The following is a 22,156-nucleotide window of genomic DNA, read 5'->3' on the forward strand; positions in this document are numbered from 1 at the left end:
TTTTTAAAGGCAATTCCTGCATGTACAAATTGAAAAAGGCAAATCGCAATCCCTCCCTCTGCCTCTGGTGTAATCAATGCAAACAAGCTCGCTTCCACGTAAAGCAGTTGAAGCTGCATTCATCAGACTGTATTTTCCAATCTCTGCTCAGCTCGGTGCTGAGGGGAAGCCCAGACTGGGCTGTGATGCGTGGTGCTGAGTGCTGTGTGCCTGCAGACACAGCTGTGCTGGAGCTGAGTGCTCCATCAGCCATCAGTGTGCCTTGGGATGGAGGCTGGGTGTGATGCTGCAGCACGGGGAGCTGCTCATCCCCCCCTGCTTTCCTTTTTTCCCTTTTGTCTTCGTTTTGCGCTTTCCAAATTAATTTTTGTAATCGTTCTTTAAATGATGGAGCGGTTCAAATTAGCTTTTAGTCGGAATTACCTGCATTAAAGATCTCTTAAAAAGAAAGGCATAAAAGTAATTAATTGCTTCAATTATAATAACGTGGCTTAGCTTGTGGTTTTCTGTTAGGAAAACCTGGTTTTGATAAGTCAGCTCTTCTTGAAAGGGAAAACCTACAAGTGCTTCAGGCTGGAAACTGGCACCAAGGAGCTCTGAAATGAGGCTGTTGGCACTGTGCTGTAGAAGCAGATACGAATGGCATCGGTCCCACAGCCGTGCCCCAAATGCCCATCTGGGATGGGGTTGCTTGGAATGGGTCTTGCCCAATCCTGGGTGCTGTGCATGCTTCAAACCAACACCGTTCTGTCTGTAAGCGTCTGCATCGTCACATTTCCTCTCTAATAGGATCAGTTTTAAACATGGGAATAGTTAAGCAGGAGGATGTGTGTGTTCCTACCTGGGATCTGCCCACCCTGAACCCTCTGCTCCCCTGGAAACAAAAAACAACCTTCAGAAATAGGAAGATCTCAGCCAAATATTAGAGGTCAGTATCGATGCCATTGATGTTTTTTCCTTAGACCTTGTAAGGAGCTATGGACTTCTAGCACGAAGTTCATGTAACAGGATTTTTGTGCAGAGAATGAAATAGTCATTAAACTTTGCAACCCTGGAATATGTACAAAACAGAGCTTGCAATTAAACTTCATTTTGAAGCAAGTTAACAGAAGTTTTGTTAATGTTTAACATCTTTATGGGTGTCGTTCTTCATAAATTTCAACTAATTGAGTCCAAAGGGACAAAATAATATATTCTGAATGTGCCGTGATGCCAGTGCTCACTTTGCTTTTGGCACTTCTCCTTTTTGTGCAAGATCTGATTTTAATAAGTTGCCAAAAAAAAAAAAATAACTATTTTACTTCATATGCCAAATTATTGGAAGGAGGCTTACCTCCCTGCGTTCAGGAGATGCTGCTAAGGAGATCTGGAACTCTTTATATTACTAGAGCAGCCAGCCTGCAGCTGAGGTCACCATCAGTGGTTCATAAGGCTGGATGTGACTCTGGGCAGCCTGGTTTGGTGGTTGGTGACCCTGCACATAGCAGGGGGCTTGAAACTGGATGATCATTGTGGTCCTTTTCAACCCAGGCCATTCTATGATTCAAGGCTCTGCCAATAAACTCACATTGAGCTGAAGCTGAATGCAGCTAATTGAGGATGGGCCACGACCATGCTGAGCCCCTGCTGCTGTAGGCAATGGAAGGCTGGGGTTGGGTCGTTAATGCTGCTTTACTGATTGCAAGAGTAGCCAGTTCATCAACTCTGGATAGTTCTGGTTGTTTCCTTGCCAATGTGGCTTCTGTGTAGCTACAGCGGCTGCACCATGATGGGAAGGCAGTGCTGCTGACCAACCTGCTCCGTCCATTTGTAGGGTCGTTGGCTGTGGCTGCGCTCTGGGTGAGCTGAACTCCTGCAACGCAGATGGGAGATGCTCATCTCCTCACAAAAACTGACTCTTCACTTCTGCTTTCAATGAATGCTGTTATGGTCTGTTTAATTTCAGGCTGATGCTTCCATTACAGGGTTTTTATCTGATCAGACACTTGGAAATTGGGAATGATGGGTGAGCGGGGAGCAGTCGGCTCTGATGCGGTGCACGTCAGTCGGATGCTGAGAGCAGGGATGCAGATGGGTCTGCATGGGGAAGAGAAGAGAAACCCACAGCAGCAAAGCACGCAGAAGGCAGCTTTAAAAGAGTAAAATTTAAAAATTCCCACCTGGCTTTGACATTTTGGCAGTGCTTTCAAGTTCTCAACGGCTTCTGTAGTTGGAAGCCTTCAGGCTACGCTGGGGTCATCCATGCAGATTGCTTCAAAGGGAGGTTTTACCTCCGTGCAGCTCTCATTCTGCTGCATGGGCAACTTCAGCAGTGCCACAGACCCCTTAATCTGAAGCTCTCAAGACCACTCACTGCCTCGATCAGCAGCAGCAGGATGCTCACCCAGGGACCCCAGCAAATCTGGGTGCTGGGGCTGTGCTGAGCCCTCAGTGTGATGGGATGCAACCTGGCGTGTGAGTCAGGAAGGATTAATGTTGGGTTTCTCTTAGCTGAGCTTGCTGCAGGGTCGTGTTTCATTCAGTATCGGTGAGCTCTTCATTGATTGCTAAAGGAATGAGGTGGTCTTAAGACGTGTTACCTCTTCAAAATGTAAGCCTTGCTACAACAGAGTGGGTTGTGAGTAATCTTCGTGCACAGAGGATCATTAAGGTTAGAAAAGACCACTGAGGTCACCAAGTCCAGCCCACCTCATCATGTCCACTGACCACGTCCCTCAGTGCCACATCTGCACAGTTCTGAACACCCCCAGGAATGGTGACCCACCAGTCCACAGCAGCTGTGCCACTGCACCACCACTCTTTCTGAGAAGAAATTCTTCCTGATATCCAACTGGAACCTCCCCTGACACAACTTAAGACTGTTACCTCCCGTCCTGTCATGTAATAGCATCCTCCATTAGCAGTGGTATTTACCGTGCACGCACCCAGAAAAAGAGTTAACATCCTCAGCTGCAAGATGTGGCCAGGAGGGCAGATCATGGAAACAAAGCAGTGGGCGCTGATGGGCAGTGATAGGCAGCTAGGAGAGGGCAGCCAGCGTTTAATTTCCAGCTGTCATTGAGTGATCTCACCCACATCCAGGAGCTCCACGTGCAGGTACCCAGTTGATTATTTAAATTTCTGTGCCTACCTTGCTTTGTCATCTTTTTGGAAGCACAGAACACATTTTTCAATATGTGATGGAAAATGTACTTGGGCACGTCAGGGTGGTGATTTATGAAGTATACTTAACATTCCCTTAACCAGCAGTTGTGGTCTCCTGAATAGTAGTCTGATGAAAATTTTATTTTTCCACTGGAAGAGGAATTAGTATTTTAAGCATGTTGCTCGTATTCTGTTTTATTTTATGCATCACCCCCAAGAGAACTGCAAGCCTCACCTATCTGTCTGCCTGATTGAACATACCTGTCATGCCTTCATGTGAGGTTGGAAAGAGCGCGAGCGGATATTTATTTTATCCATCTAAATGATAAATTCTGGGAAAAACAAAATTGGGTCTGTCAAACTGCTGCTCTAATTGCACTTCTAATAACTTAGCACCTGGCTCTTGTTGGTAGCCGTTATCAAATAAAAGAAACAGATGGGTTTGCAGTTCAGTGGGAGTGGTGCGCTGCTGAAGACGTGTTCATTATCTTCACTCCAATTTGAGTGAAGATGCCTCTCACCAAGAAGTGCAAGGTCAACAGGCATTATCTGCGCTAACTGCGTTACCTTGTTGGACGGAGAGGGAAATAGAGGAGCACTTAATTAAGCTATATTAGCTATAGCATCCTCGAAGCAGGGCTGCACCGCGCTGGGTGTTGCAGGGGGCACGCAGAGGACGAGTTTGTTACTGCAGCGATTTGTGATGTAAATCAGAGCTAACAAGGGTGGCAGGATGCGCTGCCTCTCAGATCTGTGCAGATGGAGAAGTGATCTGTAATGCTCAATCTGTGCTTTGTTGCACGATGGACTTAAAAGAAGCAAGCTGTTGCTCTCTTCACCACAGATAATGCTGGTAGCGTCTGAGTAACTTGGTGCCTTTTTGTCACATTAAAATCAAGCTGTGAATAAAAGCAAGTTATTGATTCTTTAAAACAGAGAGGTTCTTTACCAGCCAGTTAATGAGCAAAGAACACTTCCAGGTTCTGATTTCTCTGAGTGTTTAAGTTGTAAGATCTCAATTAACTCACAACGGGGCTCTTCCTACAAGGCTGTGCGGTGTATTAGTCTGGAAGTCACAACAAATGCATCACTGCAACTGCCAGAGGAACTGCAATGCCAGGCTGGAGGTGCACCCAGTGCAGCTGTGACCTCTGTGAGCATCACTCCTCATGTCTGCGTTACATACAGCAGGCAGCAATGCAGAGGCGTTACTGCAGGGAGCATCTATTCGATAAATCTGCTATTCGGAAGTATTCCAGTACTTCCCCTACTGTTGCTGTAATAGGAGAGCTTTTGGACTACGTCTTCTTCACATATGGAAAGAAATTGCTACAGTGAGGAGAGCGGAGATTAAATGAAGGAGACAGGATGAAGTGCTGTTGTTCCCATTTAACAAGAGAGAGGCAATAATCTGCAGTAATATGCTTCTCCTGATGTCAGTAGGAGCATGAGAGCAGCACCTGGGTCACTTTACTGATGGCAGGCATATGCTTTTGTGCTCAGACAGTTTTTTTCCTTTCTTTTTCTCTTCTGAAAGGTGGGGAAATATGTAAAAGTTGAGCTTGTGGATCGGTGTCCTTATGCAGGCTCTGAAGCCTGACCCAGGTGCACGATGTGATCCAACACGGACAGCTGTGGTGACAGATGTGTGTTTGTGCCCCCAGTCAGAGCACAGCAAAGTGGATTTCTGAAGGCTTTGGATAAAGATAGAATACTTCTTGCTGTGCTTTTCTACTCTGAACCTCTGCCCCTTAGAAGCCCCCGTGTCAGGGTGGGAGGGAGAGGAAGCTCTGTCTCTGCCAGCTCTCCTGATGAATCCATTTAGGTGGCTCGGAGGCAATGTAGTCCAGCTAATCTTCTCCTGCAGAATTTACAAGGTATTTTTTACTCATCTTTCCCTTAGCAGTGACAACACAGGCTGCATTAAGCTCTATAAAAATGATATTACTAGATCCATTATAATGTCATTATCATTAGTTTTGAGTACATGAAAAGTATGTGAAACAGCTTTCATGCAGTGGCTTGCTGTGAGCCTGTATCGTTCTGATACCGAAAAACCCAGAGGCTTCAGTTGAAGGTTTTGTTGTGTGCCTTTGCTATGCTCTGCAAAGCAGAGGGAATAGGAACCTACCCCAGACCTCCAAGATAAGTTTCCCTTCTGATAGCCATAGTAATCATTACCCCCTTTCTCCATCAATTAACCACAGGCTCTTCAAACATCATAGTAGCTTCCTTGCTACGACTGTAAGGCATCTCCAAACACGTTATTTGTCTCTGGTAGTGCTCGGCTCTAACATCTATTTCCATCTATAGTCTGTGTGACAACAGTGTGAAAACGGATACTGATGGAAAAATGCTACCACCCTCATGTGCACTGCTCTCCCACTGCAGGCAGCTGGAATTGCCTTGCATGCTCCGAGCTGGCAGGCAGAGGTGTCCTTCAGCTGCTCGGGTGGCTTTGCAGCTGATAGAAGGAGCCATCGTGGGAGTTTCAGCGGAGTGTGTGTTTGCAAAGAAGTGTATGTTTTGAGGCAGCACTGCAGGTATTTGGAGACATTACTCACCAGCAGGTTGTGATGTGCTAAATTGAGTGGAACCTGTGCGCCAACTTCCCAGATCATGGTTTTACCTGAGTGCCTCTTGTTTAAGAAGTATGCAAGTTGAGGAATGGAAGGCAAAGATTTCTCGTAAAGTATAATTGGATGGATGATATCTTGGGCCTTTTTGATGTATCTTTTTTAACCACTTCATATTTGTGATGTGCCAGAAATAGCTGCACAGTCTGGTGTGGTCATCGCTAGTGCAGCTGGGAATAGATTTTAATTGATGGATCCTGTCAAGCTGTTAGCAGCCGTGCAGTCATGAGAACCATTAAAGTGATATTTCTTGTCCCTGCTATCATGTCGCAGCGCAGCATTATTTTTTACTTACTATGTCAATCTTTGCACTGATAGCTTACTGGAGTTGTGTCCTGGGTTTCTGAGTTTCTCAGCAGTGAGAGCTGCTGACCTCTGACTTCAGCTCCAGGAACTATAGCAGATGGTGCTGATGCCCTAAGAAAACCTGCTGTATGGAATAAGGAAGCAAGGACATCTTTGGAGCCTCATTGGCTACGTGACTTTTTGAGGTAAAGTGCTTCCCCTGTGCACAGGGAGGGAGAGGGAACAGCACTGACTGCAGAACTTTGATGCATTGTGCTGAGGCTTGCTCCAGCTTGGGACACGTGGAAATATTTCCATGAACTGCCTCATTTTCACTGTGTGTGTGTGCGGTGTGTTAGGTGGGGAAATTGTCACTGAAACTTTATCTGGAGCTGAGAGGAGAGTGGCTAAACCCCATCAAATTCTAGCCTAGAATGAAATTTTAGCTCAGGAAAAAAAAGGCACGTGGGAAAAGACAACAGCAGCTTCATACACAAGACAGCAGATAAGAAGGAATGCTTTCCTTGCTCCCCTTTCCTGCTGTTTTTTCTCTTCCAAAAAAGAGAAGAAAGAAGTACGTAATCAGGGAGAAGAGGGACAGGGAGGCTGTGCTTGTGGACAAGACAGGCTAGCAGAATGCTGGAGCTGAGACAGCAAGCAAAGACTTCGGATGCTGGAAAGCAATTGACCTTCTCTCCAAAGTGCAGCCTTTGCAAAGATGCCATTACGAGCCAGATAACCAGCAAGCATTGCTCGGGCAAGAGGTTATCTTGCATTAGCTGCTAAATAGGATGGGCTGTCAGCCTTTGTATAGTGGATGTGGTCCTTGGATCGAGTTTAGGCATCTCTTTGGTTGAGCCAAAGGAAAGTACACAAAACAGTTGCTTAAAGAAGAGAGAAGGCAGAGGAGACTCATTGCTATTTTCACTGTGGATAAGCAGGAAACATCCATCTCTAGGCTGCACAAACCCTCCCTTTGCCATCACTATGGAGCCAGCTATATTAACTCTGAATTATTACCCTGTCCAAAAAAGCTGTGGTTATCTAGAGTTTGCAGTTATTTTTACTGAAGCTTATGATGAACGGCACTGGAAGTTCGCAAGGAGCTGCAGCTGCAGGAGCAATGAGGTGGAATTGCAGCAGGTCGTGGCCTTATCAGCAACGTGGGCCATTGCAGACTTCATTTCCAAATTTCTGCTCATTTTTTCCTGCAGTAAGCTCCTTTCCTGGCTGTTCCTGGCTCGTGCCCCGACCTATGCTCTTCTCTTTTTATTTTTGACCCCTCAGCCTTGCAGCCTGCTGCTTGTACATCTCTTTGACCCTTTCTGGCTGACTGTGCCATTTTTCCCCTAACTTGATGGCAGTTTTTGCTGCCGTCCAGTGTGGATTCATTCTCTGAAGGTAGGGACGATGCTCTTCCATGAATAGGAAGAAGGCAGGAAGTGGCCTTTTTCGCTGCGTTGGTCTCACTCCCCGTAGATAATCCGGCGTATTCTCCACATTTCCATACTCTATTTCACGCTTCCTCATCCTGCCTTCAGCCTTCTTTTGCTGCTCCCCAGGCATGGTTCTCCATCTCTCAGAGCTCACCATGCCGGCAGCAGGCTTCACGCTGTTCCTGCCCTTCTTCTTTGTGATGGACAAGTAGAAGACCAGGCGGCGGGGCGGCCGGGCCATGGCTTCACTCACTGCCCCAGCATGGCGGCAGGCCTGGTGCCATTGTGACTCACGGAGGCCTGTCTGCTTCCTGCAGCCCTATTGGCTGTGGGTTGTGGTGACGTCACGGTGGAGGTGACGTCACGGTGGAGGTGACGTCACGGTGGAGGTGACGTCACGGTGGCAGCAGAATGATGCAGCGCTTGCCTGGAGTTGCAGACCCAGCAATGTGTCCCCTACCCAACGAGATAAGTGGATGCCTCTCATTTTTTGTCATGATAAAATGGGAAGCTGCTGCTCGCCGCTGAGAGGTGGCAGCTCATAATGTGAGAACGGTTTAGTAGCAGCCCTAAAAATAATTGTATGTGACAGCTGTTTCTTGGTTCCTGTCAGGATAACTACTATAATTTAAACCTGCAGCTCTTGGGCTACATGTCTAATTTATTTGGGTGGACTTTTCATTAATTTGAAAGGTTCTGAGGGCGTAAAAGCCTTCATTAATTACATTTCAGTAAATGAAAATGTAATAAGGTTCTGCAGGTTTGTGTGGGAACGTAAGAAATTTCCCATTTTGTTTACTTGTTTTCAAAAGGTTACATCGGTTGTTCCTGGGGAACTGGAAGCTTTCCTGCACCTCTCAGAGTTCTTATGACTAAGAACAGGCGTACAAATAAAACACACTGAAATGTTGACCGTTCATTGTAGGCGTGGGATGGCTTACTGAGGCTCCCAGTGGTGTTAAACATTCATACAGAGCAGGCTGTGTAAGTATTAAATTATGGAGCAGATGCTGCTTCTGTGGAACGTGTCCTTCTGAAAGGCAGCGAATGGGGAGCGGAGGCCTGGAAGCAGGGGGCATCCCTGTCTTACTGATGACTTTTTTGTTGCATGATTCTCTTGCAGCAAATAGGGCTTTTTGTAATAGCTGTGTTGTTTAATGATGTCAGAGCAAGGGTCAGATGACTTAATGGTGATGTCATTGTGCCAGGCTTGGGGTCAGATGATGTCATAGGTTACGTAGAAGCTTGTGGTAAACCCCCAGTTCCAGTTCAGATGTTATTACAGTCAAACTTAGGCAGAATACTTGACTGTGGGGTGCTTTAGTGCTTCCCTGTTCCTTTTTGTGTTTATTCTCCCTTGTTTGCGGGTGACCCCACACAAGTAAATAAAACTGGGACCTGTTTGCAGTGCCATAGGGCTCGCTCCTTTCAAGTCAGAGCTTTTTTGCTTACTGTGAGCAGAGTGATTTGCATTCCATTTATCTATCTGCTTTCCCTTCCGTTGTTTCTTTTGGTCTCAAAAGAGAACCCGCATTTGTGATTATTCTGGGGCAATGAAATAATTCCATTACAGCATTTAGAGGTCTCTTCAGCAGGTGCTTTATTATCTCAATAATTCAGCCTGAGAGACTTTCCAGATTCCCCAATTCCCAGAGTTCAGGAGCTACAAATAAAACTCTTTTGCTCCTTCCCTGATTTGGTTTATTTAGCCTCATTTATCTGTGTTCTTTCCAGATCTTCCCCAGGAATTTCATTTAAATGTGCAATTGACGATATTCAGTAAAATTGACTTCAGGAGTGCATTGTGTTAAAATGCACACGAGACAGCATGAGTCCCACTTGGTTTGGGTCATTTATAAAATTCGCTTTGAATTGAGGCCATTAATCTGAACTCAGTGGAATGTTTGCTCATGTCCCTGAATTACCTCCATAATTCATCACAATAGGCCAGCTCTGGTCACATAAATCCTGGGTTCAGAATGCTGGAATGAACGTGGGTCAGGGCTGGAGTGGGGGTCCCTCCCATTGCAGAGCACCGTGGCAGGGCTCGGCGTGGAGGTGATGCCGTGTTTCTCCTGCCCCACACTGCCCCTATGCTAAGGAGAACACTTTGTGCTCCTCTCAGTGCCTCTGAGCGAGGAATGGCTGCAAGGATGCTGCTCCCCTTCCACCACTGCCGTACACAAGTCAGGAACATCACAATAAAGCAGAAAAAGAGTTATCTGATACGAGTTTATAGGGAGCTATAAGTTAAAAATGTCCCTTCCTGATAACGTGGTGAGGTGCACTGCGTTTGCTGTGTGTTTTGCTAAGGGAGATTCAAGCACAGAATGGATGAGATATTCCGTGCCGTAATAAGCATCCAGTCTTTATTTTCATTGGACGGAGTTTGCTGAAAAGCTCTGCCCTATCTCTCATAGCAACCTGACTTCTTCCTGCAGGATGAGTTTCCTTCTGGGCTCTGGGATGTGGCAGCTTCCTCATGGCTGTGCTCCCAGCAGTCTGTCTTTGCCATCCTCTGTGCTGCACGGGCTGGGGATCAGCAGCCTGAAGGGAGGGGGGCACAAATGGGGAACCGAGCCTGAGGGGAAGCACCTTGAAAGGCTTAATTGGTGCACTCTGAAAACAAAAGATAATTTCATCCTGGGTAAAATGTCGGTGTTGTCTTTGCACTTTGTTCTTGCGGATCACCCCCTGGTGCTTTATCTGTGTCTTAGCAGTGGTTGGCTGGTCAGCAGTTGAGATGCAAGGCAGCGCTGATCTTATAGGCAGAATTCCTTTGGGTATCACTAAAGTTATGAATACTGTTTCTGCTATCTTAAAATTCCCACCTACTTTGCAAGAATATGCTTTAAGCCTTCAAATAATACTATATTCCTTACCTTCATAGTCCAATTGTCATGCTTGTATTGACACGTAGGAGTTCTGTTAGTCCAATCTGCTCATCAAAAAGGAATATTTCAGCTTTACTTTGCTCAGTTTTGGTATTTGCATTCAGCACATGAATCCAGCTGGCATCCAAAATGAGTTCCTTGTAAAACCACTTTGTGCCCTGCTCCAAGCTGCCTCTCCCTCTGGCTGCGCTGCTTCATCCCATAATCACCAGCACCTCCAAGGTAGGAACATTGCTGTCCTTATCTGCTTGTGGCTGACATTTCCCAATGAATGTGTGGAAAATGTAAGAAACGAACCCTTCATATCAATGCTGAATATTCAACGTGTTGACCCTTTGTGGAGTGATGGATTTCAGATCAGCCAGTGGGCTGCGAATGGTTGGGGTAGAGATGTTGTTTTATATACACGTAACGGCATCCTGGAATTGTCAGTACTTTTTCATCCACTTCCCTAACTGAATCGAAGCAAGTCCTCTGACTATTCAAAATATCTGCTTGGTGGTGTTATCTAGGCAGTGCAGTAGTTAGAAATGCATCCGAGGCTGCAGACACCTGATTATGAAGAAGAGACATTGCCATCAGTCTTGCCAGAAGAAAACCTGTGTTGTGGACCCGTTCAGATTCCCAGTGAGAAGCAGAATCTATAAAGCTTATATGTAATACATAATAATGTTCCTCTAGTATTTGACATTTCATTAAAAAATCAAGGCAGCAACGACAAAACCCTCAGTGGCTTTGGCCACCAAATTGTCTCACTCATGCAAGTCCTTACCTCTGTGCTGTTAGTTAATGAGTGTTGAACCCTTGGCTTCCCACCTGTGGCCACAGCACATCAGAGCTCATTGCTGGGAGCTCCTCCCTTATCAGCACCCATCTTTTCACCATCTCTTAGCTGTCAGTTTGACAGGACAGATTTTTTTTTTTTTTTTTTTACTTAATTTTACTTTAAAAAGTAAAGTGGAAACAGCCCCTTGACAGAAGCTATGAAGGACACAAACAAAAAAAAAAAAAGGCAGGAAGATGAGAAAAATGTCACCTCTCATAATGATGTTAATTATAAGGTAAATGAATGTTGACGTTTGCGAGTTTGCTGGAAAAGATCAGACATGGTAAGGCGTGGAGGATCTGTGTGGAGTGTGATGTGGAGAGAGGCAAAGTTGTGTAATGTCTGAACGCTTACATTTATAGCAGAGCAGGAGAAAGTAAAAGGTTCAGCGCTGCCGTCTTTGTCAGTTCTTGTAATTATACAGTGTGAATCTAAAGATACTTTTAAAAGCCTCCTCTCCTGCAGCCTTTCTTTGTCTGATTTGTGATTGCAGGAAAAGGACTCAACGTGGTAAATATCTTAAAAGCCACTGGGTTAATCGAAGTAATGCGTTCCCTTTCACAATCTGATGTTTTGGTGAATGTTTTGCATTTGCAAGAGGTACAGGTGGTCTGAGTTGCATAAAGCGAAGGTCAAGGATTTGATTTTAATCAGAATAGCTCTCTCTTTAGCTGAGGTGTACACACGGGTCCTTTTAGCAAAGTAATAGAACCATAGAATGCCCTGGGTTGCAAAGGCCCACAATGCTCATCCAGTTCCAACCCCCTGCTGTGTGCAGGTCACCAACCAGCAGCCCAGGCTGCCCAGAGCCACATCCAGCCTGGCCTTGAATGCCTGCAGGGATGGGGAATCCACAGCCTCCTTGGGCAACCTGTTCCAGTGCCTCATCACCACGTCCTTCACCTGAGGCTGTGTATGAGCCCAGTTTATCTCCTTTCCATATCTGTAGGTGTGTGCTTCTGATTTTTCCCCCTCTCTCTTCTTTCCCTGTTGTTATCCTGACTCTTCAAGGTCAGGGCACTGGGAGCACAGTGGTCCCTCATGCTCTGAATGGTTTTCCAGATGCTGACGAACCATGCCAGAAATTCAGCTGCACGTCATAAAGTATTTATTTTCTCTATAATTCACACCGTGTTGCCTTTTTATTTCTGGTCCTTTTTAATATGAGTAGTTACTCATGTTTTCCACTTTAATGCAATTATACCATACTTTGCCTTTTCTCTCTTGCAGGTAGCTGACAAGCTCGTTCAGCCATTACGTGGTATTAAATGAAGTAATTGCAATATTAAGTTTTTTATGACATGGAAGAAAGAAATACTATTGAAGAGTAACTGCATGAGGCTGCCTAGAGAATGAATGGGCTCTGGGCTGAAATCTTGGTTAGGGACACGTGCCTGGCATGTGCCTGGGGTGCAGGGCTCTGCTTCTGACCTCTGCATCCCTGCTCTGTTGGGATGGATGCCCAACCAGAGTTACGCATCACCACTAGAGCTCAGCTCCCTGTAACACATGCTTTTGGTCAGTACCCAGATTAAATGCCATGGTAACTCCTGGGGAGCTACCATATCATTCTGCTGCATTCCATGTTGCCCAGGACATCACCTTACCAGGTTCTCAAGGCTGTGTTTGTGACCATCCCAGTTCTTCTGTCCCCAGCAGAGCTGCTGTGAGGCGATGCTCTGCGATCTGGGGCTGATGGTTGGGTGGGCCGTGGGCACAGCTCTGCTCCAGCAGTGTCACCCCATTCTGTGTGTGACCTGGAGCACAGCACGAAGTGCAGCTCTCATGTGTTACACGTGGGGAAAAATAAAGAGCCATCATGTAAGGGAGCAGGTGGACATGGCAGAACTGACAAGGAATTATTCCAAATGCTGTATGTAAATGCTGCTGAGCTGAAGTGCTGTGAATCCCCAGATAAGATGCTGTTGGGTGAGATAACAAAGGTTCAAGGAGGACTGATCTTGGGAATGTTTCTTGATAGCAGTTGCGTTTGGATTTCATGTGCTGCCTGTTTCTCCTTGATAATGAGCTCCCCTCCCTCTCGTGCCCACTGTGGTTTGGGGTTTGCGTTTTGGTGATGTTTGTCAACAGAATGGACTGAGTGTGTCCCACAATCAGCAGATCTTTGCTCCGTGCCCCTACTCACTGCCACCTGTGCCTCCTCCTGCTAGCAGAGCCCTCTCTGGGAGCAAAGCGAGGGTGGCCATGAAAACCCATTCCCAATTGGATGGTTGGAGATTTAATAGCAGTACAGCAGTTATAAGATGGGTCACTTGCACCTGGGTGGAATTTCCTTGGTGAGGTGTGATGTGTTAAGGTGTTGAACAAACCTCTTCCTTTGTGTGCACACATCTTTCACCAACCCCAAGCCCTGAGGCCTCCGAACATTTGGCTGAGCAAAGTATTTTGTAATAGCACAATGCTTTTCACAAGACAGCACAGCTGTACCATATATTCTGTACATTACATGGCTTCTGAAATGCATTGGTTTGCTCCTACACAGCTTGCTGCAGTCTGCTTTTGTGACCTTGGCTCATTCCTGTCCTCCTTTGCTCGTTGTTTGGGAACATAACAGGTTGTGCCACCACAGTTACATGGCCCATAGCCAAGGGGTCTGTCCTGAGGGACTATCTGGGTTATAACAGGAATTGTTTGCGTTATGGAGATTTTAATGATAATTTTGCAGTGTTTTCTTAAATGCGGCCAATTTAACAATTTAACAACACAAAAGATGGCTTTTGCAGACATCAAATTAAACGGGCTGAGATTGTTTTTCAGTGCTATGGTTTGCATGATAAAAGGGTACCACCAGCTTAGTCGCAGGTGTTTCCCAAAGTCCATCAAGACCTTTTGTCTTCAAAACCTGCTCATGCCTTTGATTACTGCGGTGTGATTAATGTTATATCTGGACCCTCCATCCTCTTGTTGAAGATGATGCCACGACGTCTTTGGAGAGAATATAGTAAGGATGAGAAGTTTGTTCTTCCTTCAGGTGCACATTGCATGTGAAGGCTGAGCACAAAGGCCCCAGAGAACAGAGAAGTGATGAGCAGTGGGATCCTTAACAGAGGATCTCTGAGGACAAAGCAGCTCCTTGGCTTTTCAGCCCTTTCTTTCTCAGGTCACACAGTGCATCAGCCACTGAGAACCTGGGCTCCTGAAGGAGGAGGCAGCGAGCAGCACCGATAACCTGATTAACCTGGTTCATTAAAGTGTGTTGCTAGCTGAAGAGATGGAAGAACAGTGGCAGGTAGAAGTTAAATGATGTTAGGCTTTCATAGACAGAATGAGGAGCTCCCGCTCAGCTATGGGATGTGCAGCACTGTGAGGCAGACACAGGAGTCCTTTCTCTGTGGGGGAATGCACTGCCTGGCCCTCACAAACAGTGATTTATTTATTGGGATCAAAAGCACGGAGTTCTCTCAACAACAAACTGTTTTGTTACACTATCCCCTTGAAAATGGATTTTTCTAAATAATTCACCAAAAAGGATAGGAAGAGGCTTGTTTTATGCTCTTCTGCTCCAGTTATTCAGTTGCTTGCTAAGTAAATATACATGATCTCACAAGCACCTCTTCAGGATCTGCCCTGTGCCAGGAAGAGCTGAAGCCATTAATGATGACTTGGGATGGAAAGTGTTGGGGTGAGCACAGGGGGGAAACAAGCCTTATTTTTTTCCATAGCTTTGCTGGCTGGGTGCTGCTGAAGATGCTTCCTTGTCTCTGCTGCCAGATTACAATAAGGCTTAAGCATCAGCTTATCAGTGAACGCAATATCAAACCTTCCGGTGTGATTTAAGCAGGTAACTCTTCTTCTTTCTAAAGAGGCAACAAGGACAATGAAGTATTCAGTGCAAAAATGAGAATCTGGCTTAACAATTCATTGCTGTAACTGCTATACTGCTCCTCTCACAGGGCTTTGATATCCTGGCAAAATAAGTATTTATTGCTGTGCAGATCTCATGTTAAATAGCGGAGTGTAAAATGACAATGTCAAACCAAGTTAAGAATCTGCTTCATTATGAGAGATTTCCCTGCAATAATCCTATATATTATACCTTTGTAGTCACTGCAGAAATTACCACAGGGACCAGTCTGTACAAACAACCCGTTCTTCAACATCATCATTACCAAATCTTCGCTCCCTCATAAAAGCTCCTCCCGGTGATCCCACAGATAATTTCTTCGGTTGCTGTTTATTTATTAGCCATGCCTGAGCACTGCGGCTGTTCTCCCAGCCCTGATCAGTCCTGCACCTGGAACGAATCTGGGGCAGAAATGTTGTGTGCGTTGTCTAAGATACGGGAGGTAGCTGAGGACAAAGAGGTCGGTGCGTGTATGGGGCTGTTCCAGGAGAAGCTCTTATCCCGGATACGCCGTGACTTCTCTAAGTAGATTGCACATGAAGAAAGAGCAGCAGCTGGGGCCTTGGGGACCCGAGCTGCGCTGGGTTGTGTCACCTTGTCACCAAAGACCATTCTTGAATGACCTGTTCTGCATAAAACCCTGAGGTCTCCTGACATGCCATCAATGGAAGATGAGTGCTCCCAGGTTGGTTTTCTGGGAACGGTGCCTAGCTTTTATTTAACTTCTGCCCTACTCCCCAGTGCCTTGATCACAGGATAGGAGGATCAGGAATTAATAAGGTAAACATGTTGGCTGCTGGAAGCAATCCCTGTCTGTATCTGTTTCTCCTCCATTCTGCTCCTCTTTGACCCAATGTTTGACTTCGTGCTGGGTTTCCTTGATGTTTATAGCTCTCACTCAAGGCTTTAATAATATTTGATCTCCCTTTTAAAAAAGTTTTAGTATAAAGGACGTGTATTTTAGCTTTATAAATCTTTAGGGAGGCCTCTACAAGAACTACAGGAAGCCATTCCATCCCATTCCATGTTGTGATTTATAAGGCAGTAGAGACATTCAAGGGAAAAATGCATTGTGCAGTGCTTTGGAGGAGGCTGAGGATGTTCTTCCACACCTTCTGGCCTTGGTGTGTGCAACACAAATACCCAGTGTCATCAGCTGAAGCTGGTGGGGGTACCCCTAGGATTCTTTATTCAGTGGAATTGTATCTCAGGTCAAGATGTTATTGCAAAAGAGATCCTGGAGTTGGACCTCCAGCAGGATTCCCTGGTTTGGCATTAGGTCTCCAGCTGCTGGCATGTGGAGCTGGCTGGTGATGCTCAGAGCTGGGAACTGCTGAGAGCACTGCCACGGCTCAGCAGCTTCTTGATGCTCTCTGTGTAGAGATACATGAAGGTTTAAGGAATGTAGAGCAGTGCTGAGGCTGGAATTTAGGGACAAAGTGGCTTCTGTGGATTTGGCTTGAAGCCACTGTGCAGCTTTTCTTCAGTTTTGGGCTTCATGCTAAATTAATATCTAGAGTAAATAAGCAGATGGTTCCACTAAGCCCTTTTTAACAGAAATTCTAGTCTCACTGTCACTGTGCTGCAGTTGGAAGTTTCCTAGTAAACAGTCTTGACCGTGATAGCTCAGAACTGTTCTGTCTGCTGAAAGATTCTGAAGTGTCCCCTCTTTGTACATACCCAGGGGTACAGCTGTGGTGGTCCCTGCTCCATTCGGGAGATGCTTTTTAGGACAGCTGCACTTTTTCATGGCTGTAGGAGCTGAACACACTACAACCAAAATTTATTGGCTGTCCCTTGGCTGGGAGGGCACTGCCATCATTCTGAGGTCACGTGCACTTGAAAATGGTCAAAATAGCACAGGGAGTGAATGCAACCTTCAGCTGCCTCTGGTTTAGCAGGAGGGTAGCAGGACGTGGGGCTGCCCTCAGCCTGGAGCGAGGTACAACTCATCACTTGGTGATGGCTGGAGCTGCTGGACCAGCCCTGTATCTCCCTGTGCTGCACAGCCCATCAGCTCCCCACTGCTTTACAGGGCCGTGGCAGCACCGTGCCTGTGAAGATGGATTTTCTGCATGTGCTGTGTTTGTGTCATTATTTATTAGCAGCGTTGAGTTGCAGTGCTATATAGAAAACTCCAGTCACATTCAGATCCTGCAGTGCTAAATGCTCTCTGCCTCGGAGAACTTGCAATTTGTGATGACTTTCTTCATCCTGAGGCTGCTTTGCATTTTGTCGTAATTCTTACAGCCATGACTGCTGTAATTCTCCCATGTCTTCACTGAGCTGTCAGCTCTCTGAGCTCCAGATTGCAAATTGTGTTTTCTGCAAGTTTCTGTGACTGTTGTGTTGTAGAGGAGCCTCTGTAGAAACTACAGAACCTGAACCAGATGGCAGCTCCTGTCTGGGCCAGGCATGGAGGGGCTCCAGCCCTGACTCTGCTTGTAACTGAAGCTTGGCATCTTCCATTTTTAAGGTGGCTTTGGAAGGCAGCATCAGCTCGATGAGCTCTGGGAATTTAGAAATGCAGGTGCCTGGTAGAGCAGCAGCTCCCAAATGGAGCAACCTTGGCTGGAAAAGGGCGGGCTGAGATGTGAGCTTCATTCAGTTTCTTGGGCTCAGCCACCAGAATTCTGTGAGCTGACTGTCGTGCCAACACAGCCCGTGGCTTTCCAGCCTCATTTGTCAGTGCAGAGTCCACATTTAATGGAACTTAAGAGTGCTGTTAGCCTGACAGAGACGTGAGCATATTTGTGCACACAGTGATGGAAATGGCTGCTATTTATCAAGTAATAAACATAGTGTCTCTTGCTATCAACACATCTAACTCTGCCTGCACGGAGAAAAACAATCTCTGTAACACTGATAATAAGGCAGAAAGGGTTTATAGGAAATTGTAATAAAGCTGTAGCAGATTTCTTTGGGGGATTTGCAGTGCGGCATTAGTAAGCTTCGATTGCATTAGCTGTTCTTCTGTTATGTTGAATTAGTGTTTGTTGTCTCCTGAATAGAATAAATATAATCACGTTTGTTACCTGTCTGTTGGTGTGACGGCAGCCGAGCGCCGTTTCTGTGCAGGATGCTGGGAGGAGCTCTGTGGAACAGTGCAGCTCCAGCAGCAGCTCCTGCTCAGTGCCGTGTCCTTGCGTTCCTGCTCTGAGCCAAAAAGCCACTCTCTGGTTCTGCATTTGGCTTCCATTCTCTCAAATCAGTTTACGGCTGCATTAAGGTCCCTTTGCTTTGGGGGAATGGGCCGTTTTCTCTGCCCATCTGCACGAAGTCCCCACGTTCTCCCTGTTGGCTGTAACGTGGCTTTAGCTGCAGTATGGTGAGCACTGAGACTTTCTGCTCGTGGCCAGATGGAGCACCTTGCAGTTACCTTTATGCACCACCTGCATTTTGCTCCTTGCTGCCGTAAGTGGCATGTCAAATTGTGCCTTCAACTGGAAATGAATTTTATTCCAAAAATGCACATCTCCATTTGATTAATGCCTTGAAAACTGTGTGCCTGCAAGATAAGCCACGTGCTTGTGTGTATCTAACGCCTACTTACATATGCATGTGTGTGTATATATGTATGCAATACTGCCTATGTAAGTGTAAGAACCCAATTAGGAGCAGTAGGTGGGTGTGTGGGTAAGCACTGCTCAGCTTAATAAGAATTCCCTAGAGACCATTGTGTCTGTTGGATTGCTCCATCGTGACAGTCTCAGCAATGCGTACAGACTGAATTCTTTCATGAAGTGCCCATCATTAATCCAGCATAAAGATCCAAGAGAATTCAGACTAATGAGACTGCAATAATTCTGAAACATTTCGTAGGTTAAGGAAAACAGCAGAGAAATGAGGCTGTCGGGTCCTGAGCATGGTGTGAATTTGCTTGGCTCTGTTGTCTGCAGTGGAGCCACGTCACCTTGGATCAGCCAGGGCTTTGGTTTCTGCTCTTTTAAGGATGAGCTGGGGAAATGTCACTTAAAAAATGAGGAATTAAGGACTTCGGTGTAAAGGCCCTCGCAAAAAAAGGTATCGATTTGTTTTTAGCCAGCAAATTTATCTGGGAGCAGGCAGTAATTAAAGTCAATGTCGATGACTGAAGTTTTGCTGCTGCGCGGAAATGCTTTCATCTTTTGATGGAATGCAAAAAAAAAAAGAAAAAAAAGAAAAAGAAAAAGGAGGGAGAAAAGAGGAAAGGAGAGGAGTGATGAATTCATTGGGTTGCGGTCCCAGGAGCAGTGTGGGCAGGTAGCACAGCTGCTGGAAGGCAGTGGGAGCAAAGGAGCGCTCTTGGAGCCAGAGCTGAATCCTGGTGTGGAAGATGAGTGCAGCTCCACTGGGAGGAGGCAGTGGCAGAGCATCTGAGGTCAGACTGCACGACCTGGTCATGGGGAGAGGAGTTCAGCACAGAGCTGCATCCAGGGACTGAGAATCAGAGGCGAACTCCTCATCAGCAGAGTGCTGTCATTGAGATGCAGCTGTGTTCTTTCCATCCCCGGCAGCATTTAGTGAGGAACAATAACTTAATCTAATTATTCATTTTCCATATAAAAGTCCATTGTGCTGGGATGTCTCTTGTCACCAAAAAATGAGGTGTAGAGGTGCTTAAGTGTACTTTGTTTAAGAGACCTGACATGCTAAATAAGATGCTCTAAATTGATGGTACTTGATTCAGCTCTCATGATAATTTGAGCAGAGGTTTGGATGCAAAGTTAGAAGTGTGGGTGAAGGGAATAATAGCACACAGCTCCAGCAGTGTCTCTGGTTGTACTGAAAGGAAAAATGGCTCTCCAGCCATACTGCTACTTCTTCCAGGCACTTGTACGTGGGTACATGCAGATCAGGGACCCTCAGTCTCCTGGCAGACCCTAAGGAGCTTTAAAATAAAGGCTGTAGAAGTTTTTATCCTAAAGATACAGGGTTGTTGGAAATGCAACACTTTGAGTCTCAGGTAGCCCTTGTGCATTCAAGTTGACATTAAATTCATTACCTCCCAATGCTGCACTTGACATAATGAGGCTTCAGGGGGAGTTCTTAACTCCAGTTGTGACCTTTGGATCCGTGCTCTCCTACAGTAAATCTGTGTGACATCCACACTATGAGTTACCCATCATCTTTGGGTTCTTAAGGGAAACACTGTGGTCAAACTCAATGCTCATCAGCTTGCAGGGTGGTTAAGATTGGATCTTCTGCCTGCAAATCTCTCCTTCCTCCATTCTAGAGCTTCTGCCTCACTTTCTGACGTTTTATTGATTTTTCTTTTTCTTGCTTTTTCTCTCCATGTGGAACAAAATTAAAGCAGGAATTGGGATTGTAAATAGATAATGGTGCCTGAATGCTGATTAATCATTGCCAGCCATGTACAATAATACTAATTGCACCAAGGGAGGAATGGTTGAATGAGCGGTATAAATATTTAATGCTTGAATCCAATGTGAAATACAAGAGTGAAAGAAGAAATAGAGAAAATAGTGCAGTTGAGAAAACCACACTTCACAGCTTTTGCTCAAAAGAAGAGTTTTGATACCATTAACCTTTCTGTATTACAGAATAACGGAGCATTACAGGAGCTGCGTCTAACTTGGAGGCTTCAATTTCACTTAAGAAAAAAATACTTAGTGCTTAGATTAAAAATATTGGAAGCTATTTGGGATGGAATTGGTAAAATTCTCACAAGCTGTTGCTTGAGAGGTGCATTTTTCACAGCCCATCCAAACCTGCAAGAGGGGAGAGGGCTTTGGGGGATGGGGATCGGGAACTGCCCAACAAAGTGGAGGATGGGGAAGAGTGAAAGTCTGCGTATCTGCAGATGTTTGAGCAAGAGTAATGCACTCATAAATATCTGCTGGGGGGAGCCAACCCCTGCTCTGCAGCTGGAACAAACTGCTAAGCAGGAGCCAACAGCTCGCTGATCTCCATCCACCACAAATGGTCCCAAATGGACCCAATGGGATCCCAGGGCAGAGCTGTCCCTGCTGGTTCAGAGGAGAGCTGAGATTACAATTGTGTTCAGAGCCTCCTGGATTGCAGAGATATTTCATGTAGAATGGGTACTGAATTCCTATCAGTGAGTAATGGGTATTGATTTTACTTCCAAAAAAAACAACCAACCAACCAAAAAAACCACTCCTAATTCTTACGTTTCTGGTTAGTCATTCCAGGGCCTTAGAGTTCCAGTTAACATGCTGTCATATTCAGGAAGCTGCATATTGAGTCAAGTGATTCATAACTCCTGGTTGATGGCAGCAGGAAAGGAAGGGAGGGAAACAAAGCAGCGCTGGGTTTATAAAACAAAAAATAAGACCTTGAGAAATTGGAGGTGCAAACGCTGTGCGCTCCAACCTCGTGCAAGCAGCACCTCTGTGAGCACTCACAGTGCCTTTGTGTGCTGTCCTGTTTGCAGCTGCTGTCAGTGCTGCTGCAGCTCTGGCAGTGCTGGGTGTGCTCCTGGTGTTTGCAGTGCCTGGAGGTGCACGGGGCTCGGGGGGCTCTGCAGGTTCTGTGCTGAGCATCTTCCCTGCACCGGCTGAAATTCAGCAACAGCAGCCAGGGCATTTGCATTCAGAGACCATGCAGCTGCTTCAGTTCAACTGTGTTTACCTGTAATTAAATATTCCATTATCAATTAACCATTAATGCTTTCCAGTGATTATTTTAAACCTGTGGGAGCCTCGTAATGAAAAAAAGTGGTAGTTAACTGCAGGCGAGCGGGATGCTTTCTGTTACATGCACAGTGTAACCATTTGGTTTCTTATGCATGAGAGCATTTCAGCCTGGTGCTGAGCAGAGTGCAGGGCCTGGGGAAGGCACCCTTTGCTCTGCAGGTGTCTATCTGTGGGCTCAGAGGCTGCAGATGAAGGATGGTGGGTGATGGGGATGTGTTTGGCTGCTGCTGTGGCAGTGGATCAATGCTGTCTGCGTGGAGCAAAGCAGAAGCTGCTGCTCTGGGTTTGGAGCTCACACTTGCAGCGTGTTCCCACCTGCAGCACTGTGGGTTTCTCCACCATATGCACACTATGCATCACCAGCCTTCACTGGGTAAGCCCAAGCAAGGCAGCTGTCCGGAGCTCTTCTTC

At 46.0% G+C, this 22,156-nt stretch overlaps 1 protein-coding gene across 1 annotated transcript in view; it reads left to right on the forward strand.

The window, feature by feature from the left end:
* The first annotated feature begins 4,341 nt into the window (after positions 1-4,341).
* Positions 4,342-22,156, forward strand: part of LOC109370929 (CUB and sushi domain-containing protein 2-like) — a 53,419-nt gene continuing 35,604 nt past the window's right edge. The window contains exon 1 of the mRNA XM_019622728.1: positions 4,342-4,478. Within this exon, the coding sequence (XP_019478273.1) occupies positions 4,342-4,478 (137 nt within the window). The remainder of the gene's footprint in view (positions 4,479-22,156) is intronic.

Source organism: Meleagris gallopavo, chromosome 25 (assembly GCF_000146605.3).
Source record: "Meleagris gallopavo isolate NT-WF06-2002-E0010 breed Aviagen turkey brand Nicholas breeding stock chromosome 25, Turkey_5.1, whole genome shotgun sequence".
In the NCBI taxonomy this organism is placed as follows: domain Eukaryota; kingdom Metazoa; phylum Chordata; class Aves; order Galliformes; family Phasianidae; genus Meleagris; species Meleagris gallopavo.